The sequence below is a fragment of the Anolis sagrei genome, chromosome 3 (genome assembly GCF_037176765.1).
Source record: "Anolis sagrei isolate rAnoSag1 chromosome 3, rAnoSag1.mat, whole genome shotgun sequence".
NCBI classification, from domain to species: Eukaryota; Metazoa; Chordata; class Lepidosauria; order Squamata; family Dactyloidae; genus Anolis; species Anolis sagrei.
In genome coordinates this window covers 25,753,250-25,765,398 of record NC_090023.1, presented here as the reverse complement: position 1 = coordinate 25,765,398, position 12,149 = coordinate 25,753,250, and the positions used below count along the sequence as shown (strand labels likewise).

Below are 12,149 nucleotides of genomic sequence, written 5' to 3'. Positions count from 1 at the left end.
TAGTCCTTCTGAAAGAATTTTCTTTCTTTCTTTCTTTCTTTCTTTCTTTCTTTCTTTTGGTAGAAACAGCTTTACAAAAATCTCATATCTCTGTACTACGTAAGCCTTAGCTTGACTTCTCTAGCCTTCTTTTCCTTCTGATAACAATCAACTGACCTTCACAAAGCAATTTGCCTTTCTTAGGAAACCTAGCAAAATGAATCATATTGCCATGCCAAGTCTGCTGCAATAAAAACAACACAATGCATGACACCTGCTATGCCGTGTTGCCTTGCTTTGTCTTGCTACTTTGCATTTCCTCTTTTATTCCAAAGGCTTGATACTAGTGTGTTCTCTGTAATATTTGTTGTTGTTGTTTATTCGTTCAGTCGCTTCTGACTCTTTGTGACCTCATGGACCAGCCCACGCCAGAGCTCCCTGTCGGCCGTGGCCACCCCCAGTTCCTTCAAGGTCAAGCCAGTCACTTCAAGGATACCATCCATCTTGTCCTTGGTCACCCCTCTTCCTTCTCTCCTTCCATTTCCCCCATTTTCCCTTCCATTTCCCTGTACTATTTACTGACACCCAATACCACAGTTCTCTAAAAACAGATAAGAATTTTCCCTAAATTTCAACATTTACCTTGACACTGAGAGTCACCAGCTATCTTGATGAGTATAATTTCAGTTTTCTTCTAGGCAGGTCTGCTTGCTAAAATGTGTCCATCAGATGTACCACCCAAGAACTGTTTAAGAACTCAGCAACCAAGATTCCCTGGGATCCTGGCTCCAATTCCTGGCTTTCTTTATGCCGGACAGATTGACACACGTAACTTGCTTCCACAACTTGCTTTCTTGAAGCCTGTTTGAAGTTTTAAAGTGCATTCTACTGGATTTACAAAACATCTCAATTCTAATTCCCACAATGTAAATACCACCTACAAATATATAATTCCTATACACGGTTCCAGCCATTAAAATTGCTTTATTGATTATTTAACTTTTGTTTTAATCATTTAAAAATGTTTTTAAACTCCTATTCTGAGTTGCTTTGGGTCTCCCAACAGTAACCTATGGATGCGAGAGCTGGACCGTAAAGAAGGCTGAGCGAAAGAAGATAGCTACTTTTGAGCTGTGGTGCTGGAGGAAAATTCTGAGAGTGCCTTGGACCCCAAGAAGATCAAACCAGTCCAGGAAATAATGCCTGGCTGCTCACTGGAGGGAAGGATATTAGAAGCAAAGATGAAGTACTTTGGCCACATAATGAGAAGACAGGAAAATTTGGAGAAGAGAATGATGCTGGGGAAAATGGAAGGAAAAAGGAAGAGGGGCTGGCCATGGGTAAGATGGATGGTATCCTTGAAGTGACTGGCTTGATCTTGAAGGAGCTGGGGGTGGCGGTGGCCAACAGAGAGCTCTGGTGTGGGCTGGTCCATGAGGATACCAAGAGTCAGAAGTGACTGAACGAATAAACAACAACATGGGGCCACTAACACTTGAAATAAGGTTGGGTTGCTGTTGCTGCTGCTGCTGCGTGCCTTCAAGTCTTTCTCAACATAATGACCCAAAGGTCATAGGATTATATCATAGTTTTCTTGGCAAGCTATGTGACTTGCCCAAGGCCACACATTGGGTTTTCATGGCCTAGTAAGAATTGAAACCCTGGACTTCTTGAACCCAAGTTCAACAGTCAAACCACTCTGGCTAATTAGTTTGGGGCCTTATCACATCTAAATCCAGTCTTGTCCTCCACTATGCTAAGAGGCCTTTGTACAATAAAGGCTCAAAGCACAAGGACAAATTGAGAACCCCTAGCACCTGAGACTTTTGAGTTCTATACATTTTTGTCTTATTGCATATAAGACATAGTTTTTTTTATTTTTAAAATAATTTTTATTAGTTTATGGTGAATACAGAAAACAAAACCGATACCAGAGGAACCCCCCAACCCCCCCCCAAAAAAAAACAGAAAAGAAGGGAAAAAAAGATAGACAAAAGAGTATGCAAGTTTACAGAATGGTTTACAGTCAGTGCTCGTTAAACATGAAAAATCAACTTTGACTGTACAGTTATTACACCTTAACATTTATTGTCCCTCTAACCCCACACCCGGGAACCCAACCCCCACGACCTCTGACACCACTCCGTATGGATCACATAACTAACCCACTACCCACATGTTTTCTTTCACTAAATCTAGATCACTATGGCGATCTTCAAATCTACTTTTGTCTTCTTTTCGAGATATCCAATTGCCAACCTCCATTTTTTAACAAATTCTTCATTATTTCCTCCTCTGCTGCTATTTGTCAGTTTGGCCATTTGGATATAACCTCCTAATTATATCTCTCCAATCCTTAGTTAAGACATAGTTTGGATTTCCCCTTTCTTATTGGTATTTCCTTAAAACAAGTTTCACTTCCTTGAGTCCCTTATATTGTGTTAATTGGTTTATTACTTGACTGTCTTCCTAGCCGAACATGAGGATTCTTGCTCCATCATTTGAAACATTGAAAGTCTCATTATAACAATTCATTTTAAGGGACACAAATGAAAATGCTTTGTTATTCTTTATTTGTTCAGTTGCTTCCAACTCTTTGTGACCTCATGGACCAGCCCACGCCAGAGCTCCCTGTTGGCTGTGGCAAACCCCAGCTACTTCAAAGTCAAGGACAACAACCATTCATCTTGCCCTTGGTCAGCCCCTCTTCCTTTTTCCTTCCAATTTCCCCAGCATCATTGTCTTCTCCAAGCTTTTGTGTCTTCTCAATATATGGCCAAAGTACGGTATATTCTGGCATATAAGACTACTTTTTAACCTGAGAAAATCTTCTCAAAAGTCAGGGGTTGTCTTATACACGGGAGTTGTCTTATATTCAGGAGTAGTCTTATACGCTGGGAGTCGTCTTATAGAGCGGGTGCTGAAACTTCCAATCTGGATTGGAGAATCTGTGGTTGCTGCATATTGAGGGGGGAGCTCAAAAATGGCAGTGGCCACGTCCCTGCCGTATGCAGTGACTGTATGAAAGCATTAAGGGCAACACTGTACAAGTATAGTAGAAGAAAATCCATTCATCAGGATTTGTGGACTTAATGTGGTCCTGATAGTGAGGAGAAGGGGTGCCTCACCAGGAAGGTGTAAGTGAAGGGCGGAGCAAGCTGCAGGTGTCCAGGGCGCCCGGGGTATGGAGAAAAGAGATAGAGTGGTTCTGGGCCCAGAAAAACACAACTCTTTTACCTGTCTGGCCCACCCTTGTATCCTCTTACTGTACCTCCTCCTCTGCCTCTCAGATCTCGCTCCTGACGACTGCAGTGAAACGGTGCAGGTGCGCATGTGCGAGATCTGAGAGGCAGAGAAGGAGGTACAGGAATAGGAAAATTACTATATTGAAATCAAATCTCATGCTTTTAATTTTTTTATTTGGTGTGTGTTGGAAGAGGGGTAGTCTTATACGGCGAGTATATCACAAACTCTATATTTTAACTGGAAAAGTTGGGGGTCATCTTATATGCCCAATCGTCTTATATACCGAAATATACGGTACTTCATCTTTGCCTCTAATATCCTTTCCTCCAATGAGCAATCAGGCATTATTTCCTGGAATATGGACTGGATGGATCTTCTTGCGGTCCAAGGCACTCTCAGTAGGCCTGGGTAACAACGGAAAAATTTGTTTCTAAACTCGTTTTGTTTTTAGGGGTCCATTGCATTTTGTTTTTTTAAAGAATTCCGAAATTTTCCTTTTAAAAATTTCGAAATTTACGAAATTTCATATAATTACGAATCGATTCGTTAATGGCGGACGCGATTGCGCAATATGCTAAAAAAACCTCCAAATGGGACAGGGGGAACTTCTGAAGCTTCCCTCTCCCTCTGTTGTTGACTGTTGGTGTGATAAAACAAACAACAACTATAAAACTTGCACCAGACATGCGAAAATAATTACAAAATAATTACGAAATAATTTTGAAATAATTACAAAATAATTTTGAAATAATTTTGAAATAATTTCGAAATAATTTCGAAATAATAACAAAATAATTACGAAATAAATTGAAAAAATTGTTTCGAATCTAATTTACTCCTCACACTATTCCTGCATGGCTCAATATTGGATCGTAAGCTAATTTAAATATGAATTAATAACAAATTACGAAATTAACGAACGAAACCGCCCAAGCCTAACTCTCAGAATTTTCCTTCACTACCACAGTTCAAAAGAGTCTATCTTCCTTCGCTCAGCCTTCCTTATGGTCCTGCTCTCGCATCCATAAGTTACTGCGGGGGGGCGGGGGGGATACCTTCGTTGCCAGTTTCTCTACTCTTCACTATTTCATTGAGATTGGTCATTGCTCTCCTCCCAAGAAGTAAACATCTTCTGATTTCCTGGCTGCAATCTGTGACTGCAGTAATCTTTGCACCTAGAAATACAAAGTCTGTCACTGCCTCAATGTTTTCTCCCTCTTTTCCCCAGTCGGGTTGCCATAAACTTGGCGGTGGGGGGGGGGGGGGGAGTATGTTTAACTGCAACCCAGCTTTTGCACTTTCTTCTTTCACCTTGGTTATAAGTCTCCTCAGCTTCTCCTTGCTTTTGGCCATCAAAGTGGTGTCATCTGCATATCTAAGGTTGTTAATATTTCTTCCAGCAATTTTAACTCCAGCCTTGGATTAATCAAGCCCCACACATTGCATGATGTGTTCTGCATACAAGTTGAATGGGTAGGGTGAGAGTATACAGTCCTGCCCTACTTCTTTCTCAATCTTGGACCACTCTGTTGTTCCATGGTCAGTTCTTACTGTTGCTACTTGGTCGTTATACAGATTCCTCGTGAGACTGACAAGGTGACTTGGTATCCCCATACTACCAAGATCTTGCCACAATTGATTATGATCCACACAGTCAAAGGCTTTAGAATAGTCAATACAATGGAAATATATGTTTTTCTGAAACTCCCTACCTTCTTTCATTATCCAGCAGATACTGGTAATTTGGTTTCTCATTTCTCTGCCTTTTCTGAACTCAGCTTTTGCATCTGGCAACTCTTGCTCCATGAATTTCTGGAGTCTACCTTGCAGGATATTGAGCATTACCTTACTGGCATGTGATATAAGTGGCACTGTATGAAAGTTAGAGCATTCTTTAGCATTCCCCTTTCTTTGTATGGGGATATAAATTGACCCCCCCCCCCCAAATCTGATAGCCATTCTTGTGTTTTCCATATTTACTGGCATATGCTTGGTTCCCAGAAAACTCTGCAGGAAAGAGAAAAATCCATGGTTGCTACATAGGTTTACTTTGGATCAATTCCAGTCCAAATTCCCAGCAACAATGTCTTTTAAGGGTATGTCTATCTGTTTAGTTTTCACCATGTTCTTACAGAATTTCCTGGTTTGCAGATGTGAGCTAGTTCAAATACATGGGCTATAAATTCCCAAGGCTGTTGCTTTTTCAGTTAGGTTTGTGCATTTAGACTCAAAGTGTTTGGTACAATGGACCTCTCTAGCAGTGTCCTGCTTTTCCTCATCCTTTCTTGTTGCCTCTGGAATGCTGAAGCCCGAGACTATAATTCTATAATTGCAGTGCCAAATGGAGGCCCTTGGGGTAATTGGGGCGATGTTCAATTTTGTCCCCAAGGCAATGCCAATGGTTTCTCATTGAAGGTAAGTTTCTTTTCCTTTTTAGAAACTGTTCTTGTTCCTCCAGATAATTTAGAATACTACTTCAACCACCACATCCAACATGAGAGTTAATCAGGCATAATGGGTGTTGTTGTCCCAAATATCTGGAGAGCACCAGTTTGGGAAAGTTTAATTTAATGGCACAGTTCTCACTTTTGGTACTGGGGTACTCTTGTCAAAGAATACCAGGTGCTCTAGGCTATATTTAAGAGGAAGGAGCTGGCAAAACTAACTCTGAGTAGTCCTTGCAACAACAACAAAACAAAACAACAAAAACCTTTTGACATTCATGGGGTTGCCATAAGTCAACAGGCAATTGGAAAACAAAACTCCCTCGGGCAATACCCAGGCTCAGAAAAACTCTGCCTTGGGAATCTTGATGAGACTTGAGATGTTGACCAATTGGTTAGACACAATAAAAGCCAACTCCACATGTTGCACTGGGACACAGCAGTTAGAATGTCAGACAAGAACTGGAAAGATTTAGCTTCTGCTAGAGTTTTTATCATTTCGTAGGTAACAAGTAGTGTAAGTATCAGGGCAGCAAACAGTAAGAGTCAAACCACCTGGCTAGCATGGCGTAATTACAGCCAAGGTGAAATAACTGCTGGGGTAATAAAGTAGCAAAAGGCTACTCCTAGTTGAGGAGTTGGAAGGTTGATGTTTACTGAAGGTTGGAGTTCTGAGGGGCTTGTGTCTTGAGGAGATTGCTGGTTAGAGTATCAAGAGGAAATGGACTACAAAGCCAGCCTGCTTCAAGTAAGAACTCTCCAGTTATCTGGAAGTATCAGGAAAAAAAGGCTGGAGAAGTATTCCAGTCTTCAGCCACTGTACATGGACTCTGTATATCTATATATGTATAAAGTCACCTGCAAAGACAAAGGTGTGAGTTTGCTCCTTGGTTGGTCAGAAGGGGAAAGCTTCAGTGACTGTTTGTGACTAAACACTAATCTTCATTGTGACATAGGTTATGGACCCAGTTGGGCCCTGAAGGTCAAGGACTCTAAAGTCCAGAACTCCCAAAGAGCTTCGAGGATTGTAAGGTACAGAATCCTCAAAGGTGTTTTATTAGGTGGAGGAAAGAGCCTGATCAGCATGTCTACCACTGGGAGTAGAAGTTTGTCTTTGGAGAGACTAAATGCTACAAATTATTCAGCATGGACTGTAAAGCTGATGTATTTTCTCATTAGGTGTGAATGTCGCAATTAGCAAGCTTGGACAAACAAGAATATCTATATCTGAAATGAGTTCTCAGAAGTGGAAACCATTTCTGAAGATTTCCTCCAATTTTCTTAGCATTTAAAAATATAGTTCCATTTTTTAGAAAATACATAAAGGCATAGGTAAAGGTTTTCCCTGACATTAAGTCTAGTCGTGTCCGACTCTGGGGTGTGGTGCTCATCTCCATTTCTAAGCCGAAGAGCCAGCATTGTCCGTAGACACCTCCAAGGTCATGTGGCCAACATGACTGCATGGAGCGCTGTTATCTTCCCGCTGGAGCAGTACCTATTCATCTACTCACATTTGCATGTTTTCGAACTGCTAGGTTGGCAGAAGCTGGGGCTGACAGTGGAAGATCACGGCGCTCTCCGGAATCGAACCTGCGACCTTTCGGTCAACAAGCTCAGCAGCTCAGTGCTTTAACCCACTGCACCACCAGGGGCTCCACATAAAAGCATACAAATCCCTATACTGAAATTTGGACTGTGTAGACTCTTCTTAAGTCCTATAACATCGGCCAACTTTATCCAATATTAAAGAGAGGCCAAAATTGATAGCTACATTCAGATTTCCCAGGATAGTCAATGGAAGGCATAACCTTCGGATTTCCAAATCATGGCATAACATAGGAACTTGGCATTGGGTACAATTCGACACAAACACAGAGGGTCCAACCTTTTCTTATTGCAGATGAAAAGAATAGTCTTTAAAATCCATGACCCTAAGTGCTAAATTAGACTTAGGCCAAATCTAGAGCTTCTTTCACATTTTAACATGCATTCCAGTGAGATTGTACATGGCTAGCTTGGCCCCAGTCCAAATTAGTACTTTTGCACATGGGCAAATATGAACTGTGTTGCAATTCTAGATTTATCCACTCTTCATCTTTTCATCCATCAGGTGGAACGCCACCAAGGTCGAGGGGATGACACGGCCCTGAACGGAATACGCCTACATTGCACTAATGGAGCATTAATAGAGTCTAAAGTTGGACCGTGAGCATTTATCAGCTTGTTTGCTTATGCTTCACTTCTGCTTTCCTTTGGCATTATTGTTTGAAAAATGATGATCAGAAAGCTTAGGATAAAATATTTTCTCTTATATGAATTTCTCTTGTCTAAGGGTAGATTTCTCTCATTTCCTGTTTTCTCACTCTTGTTTGTAACTATGAGTCATTTGTAAATTGGATGTTTGGAACTCGGGGACTGTTTGTAATTGACGTCTCGCACAATGACATCAGCAAGAAACTTCTTTTTGTCTTAGGATTTGAACAGAACCTTTAGGGCCTTGAAAGATTCTGAACTGGTAACCCTGCAGAGGATTGCTCATAGCCCTGAAGCAGGCCAATAATCTTTCAAGTATCAAGTTTCCAAACTGCTTAGGACTTTATCACCAGCGCCTTGAAATTGGACTAGAAAATTATTGGTAACCAATAAAAACTGGTACATTTTGAATAAGTTAATGTCATTTGTTTTCTTTGGCAGGTGGGGAGATTGGACAGGAATTCAGTATTGTCCCCAAGGCAATCTGGTCTCTTTCTCAATGAGAGTGGAAGGACAACAAGGGAAAGGTGATGATACGGCAGCCAACAATGTCCAGTTCACCTGTGAAGATGGGACTCCACTCACTGGACATGGAGAAGGCTGGGGTCAGTTTGGCGCATGGAGCCCTCGCTGTCCTTATCCTTATGACTCCATCTGTGGAATCCAGACAAGGGTGGAGAATCCCCAAGGGAAGGGTGATGACACGGCCCTTAATGATGTGAAGTTCTTCTGCTGTTCTTCTTAATGATGTGAAGCGCTTCTCTTCCAAGACATGTTAGTTTTCCCATGAATAATTAACCAGAAATGTTAAGCATTCATTTGTGTTCACTTCAGTAAAGTGTACATATCTCTTTGGGACCATTCCACTCTACCAATTTATAACTTCGTTACTCTGTGTTAACTGCAATGGTTCTATCCTATGGAATTCTGGGACTGATAGTTTTGATAGCTACATTTAGAATTCTTCACCGGAGCACTCCAGAACATACCACAACCCCCTAGCATTACATAGGATGGAACCATTGTAGTTTACATGGAATAATACCAGTATAAACACATAGTATGGATGACCTATGTTTCTGTGTTGATCTGAATTGCTCTTCTCTGTTTATGTTCCCTGTAGATGAAATGCAATTAAAATATTTTATGGACTACTTGAGTAGTGTGAGAGCCAGCATGGTGTAGTGGTTTGAATGTTGGATAATGTGATGATTGCAGTTAGCTATTAGAGTCACTTACAAGGAAATCTTAGAATTTTTTTTTTAATACTCAGTTACTACTTATACAACAAAATGAAGAAAATATGGGCAATTTTTCAGTTCAATAAAACCCCAAAGCCCCACCCCATAAATCCCCAAAATTCCTCCATATAGTCTCCAGGTCTTCCAGTGTGATCCAGTTTGTCTTATCAGGCTTTTTCTCATGCAGAGCTCGAGATGTTTTCACTCTGTTTTCATTTCTTAAGCTTGGCCGTGAACTCATGACATGGAGGTGTTATGGTGTCTTGAACACACCGGACACAGAGTCCGTGACAGATTAGGTCTTTGGAGATCAGAGGGTGAAATTCTGTTTGACCATGGAAACCCAGTGGGCAACATTAAGCAAATCACACTCAGCCTCAGAGAAGGGCAATGGAATATCCTCTTTAAACTTGAGTTGACTTGTTTGTTCATCTAATGGTTGCCAATTGTGAGGCTGCCCTGAGCCCCCCACCCCTTGGGTGTGTGTGAGAAGAATGGGATACAAATGTATGAGTAAATAACGAAATAAATAAACAAATCCTGCCAAGAAAACCTCCTGATATGTTTGCCTTATGGCCGCCATATATAAAAAAGACTTGAAGGCATACAACAACATTGAATACTATTAAGCGCATATCTCTGTTGATGTGAATTACTTTACACTACATGTGTGGGGATGAAAGGAAATAAAAATATTAAAGAAACATCTATGGAAATGAGGATACAGAATGGGGCACGCCTGGCTTGACACCAGTACATGTGAAAAAGATCTTGGAGTCCTTGTGGACTAGAAGTTAAACATGAGCTGACAATGTGATGTGGTGGCTAAAAAAGCCAATGGGATTTTGGCCTGCATAAATAGGAGTATAGTGCTTAGATCCTTGGTCAGACCACACCTGGAATACTATGTCCAATTCTGGACACTGCCAGGGAGTTGTTGACAAGCTGGAATGTGACCAGGGGAGGGTGACTAAAACTATCAAGGGTCTTGAGGACAAGCCCTATGAGGAACAGCTGAAAGAACTGGGCATATTGATCCTGCAGAAGAGAAGGCTGAGAGGAGACATGATAGCCATGTGAGGGGAAGTCACAGGGAGAAGGGAGCAAGTTTGTTTTCTCATGCTCTGGGGACTAGGATGTGGAACAATGGCTTCAAACTATAGGAAAGAAGATTCCACATGAATATTAGGAAGAACTTCCTGACTGTGAGAGTTGTTCAGCAGTAGAACTCTCTGCCCCGAAATATGGTGGAGGCTCCTTCTTTGGAGGCTTTGTAACAGAGACTGAATGGCCACTTTGGGGATGCTTTGAATCTGATTTTCCTGCTTCTTGGTATGGGGTTTGACTGGATGGCCCATGAGTTCTCTTCCAACTCTATGATTCTAAGTCATGTAGGCTGATTAATGAATATGGAAACATTTTGCTGAATCATGTTCTAACTTTTGACATCAGTATTTCCCAATTATCGGCCTCTCTATATAGAACTCAAAGAATGTGTGTGCCTTGATCTGATTTACTGTACTCTGCCATATCAGTTATGTGAGAAGGGGAATAAACACATTAAAGGAAGACCAATGGGATATGACTGCAGGAGTGGTTTAACATAAAGGCATTTTACTGAATTATATAAATTTGAAATGAGACTATTTCACTTTTAGAAATTTAGATTGTATATCATATTTTGATTATGCAATTTTAGCATTTTGGTTATGATTATTTCAGTTCAGAGGATAGATTTGCTCAGAAATGTGCCCATGCTAAAACACTCCATGGGAATATATCATCTCAAAATAACAAAACATTTTATTTCCAGTTTAAACAGTTTAAAATCCAAATATAGGATTTTTTTTAATGTCAGGAGCAACTTGATAAACTGGAAGTCGCTTTTGGTGTGAGAGAATTGGCTGTTTGCAAGGATGTTGCCCAGGGGACGCTCGGATGTTTTGATGATTTATCATCCTTGTGGGAATCTTCTCTCATATCCCCACATGGGGAGCTGGAACTGATAGAAGGAACTCATCTATGCTCTCCCTGAATTTGAACCTCTGACCTGTCGGTCTTTAGTCCTACTGCCACAAGGGTTTAATCCACTGTACTACCGGGGGCTCCTGCCAAATAAAGATTAATCCTACATGCAAGCTATTGTCTTAGCCATTATAGAATGTGCTTAAATATTAAGAAATGATCAAGGGACAAAAAAAAAACACTAATTAATTTTCCTTGTGCCAAATTTTCAAAGTAAGGCCTTCAAAAGTGGTATATCATTTTTAATTAGCTAGCTATAGGAGTAACAAATGTTGTCCTGCCATAATAGGAACCGTTGGTGTTGACCGTACTCATTCTGGGGGAAGTTGTTTTTCTCAAAATATTTCTTAGTGTAATATACTCTTTCCTTATAGAGGAATCCAAGCCAAAAGACAACCAAGTAAAAAACTGATTAGAATGCTATAATATTGTAATGTCTAACCAGTTTGCTACATCCCCCATACTCATGGGATTAGTATCCAGAGTTTCACTACCTCATCCTCTCCAAAAATGTTCTATGTCATTGTTTTTCAACCTTCCTGATGCCGCAACCCCCTTAATACAGTTTCTCATGTTGTAGTGACCTCCCAACCATAAAATTATTTTTGTTGCTTGTTCATAACTGTAATTTTGCTACTGTTATGAATTGAAATGTAAATATCTAATATGCAGGATGTATTTTCATTCACTGGACCAAATTTGGCACAAATACCCGATACACCCATATTTGAATACTGGTGGGCTTGTGGGGGATTGATTTTGTCATTTGGGAGTTGTAGTTGCTGGAATTTATAGTTAACCTACAATCAAAGAGCACTCTGAACTCCACCAACGATGGAATTGAACCAGTCTTGGCACACAGAACTCCTATGAACAACAGAAAATATTGGAAGGGTTTGGTGTTCATTGACCTTGAGTTCTGGACTTGTAGTTCACCTACATCCAGAAAGCACTGTGGACT

The 12,149-nt window shown here is 40.7% G+C and overlaps 1 protein-coding gene across 1 annotated transcript; it reads left to right on the top strand.

Moving 5' to 3' along the window:
• Positions 1-5,404: 5,404 nt before the first annotated feature.
• On the top strand, positions 5,405-8,777 carry LOC132770068 (vitelline membrane outer layer protein 1-like). The gene is made up of 3 exons (XM_060766952.2): positions 5,405-5,640; positions 7,780-7,874; positions 8,364-8,777. Exons 1-3 carry the CDS (start codon positions 5,470-5,472, stop codon positions 8,665-8,667), a joined length of 570 nt encoding a protein of 189 aa, XP_060622935.2. The 5' UTR covers positions 5,405-5,469; the 3' UTR covers positions 8,668-8,777.
• Positions 8,778-12,149: the final 3,372 nt, after the last annotated feature.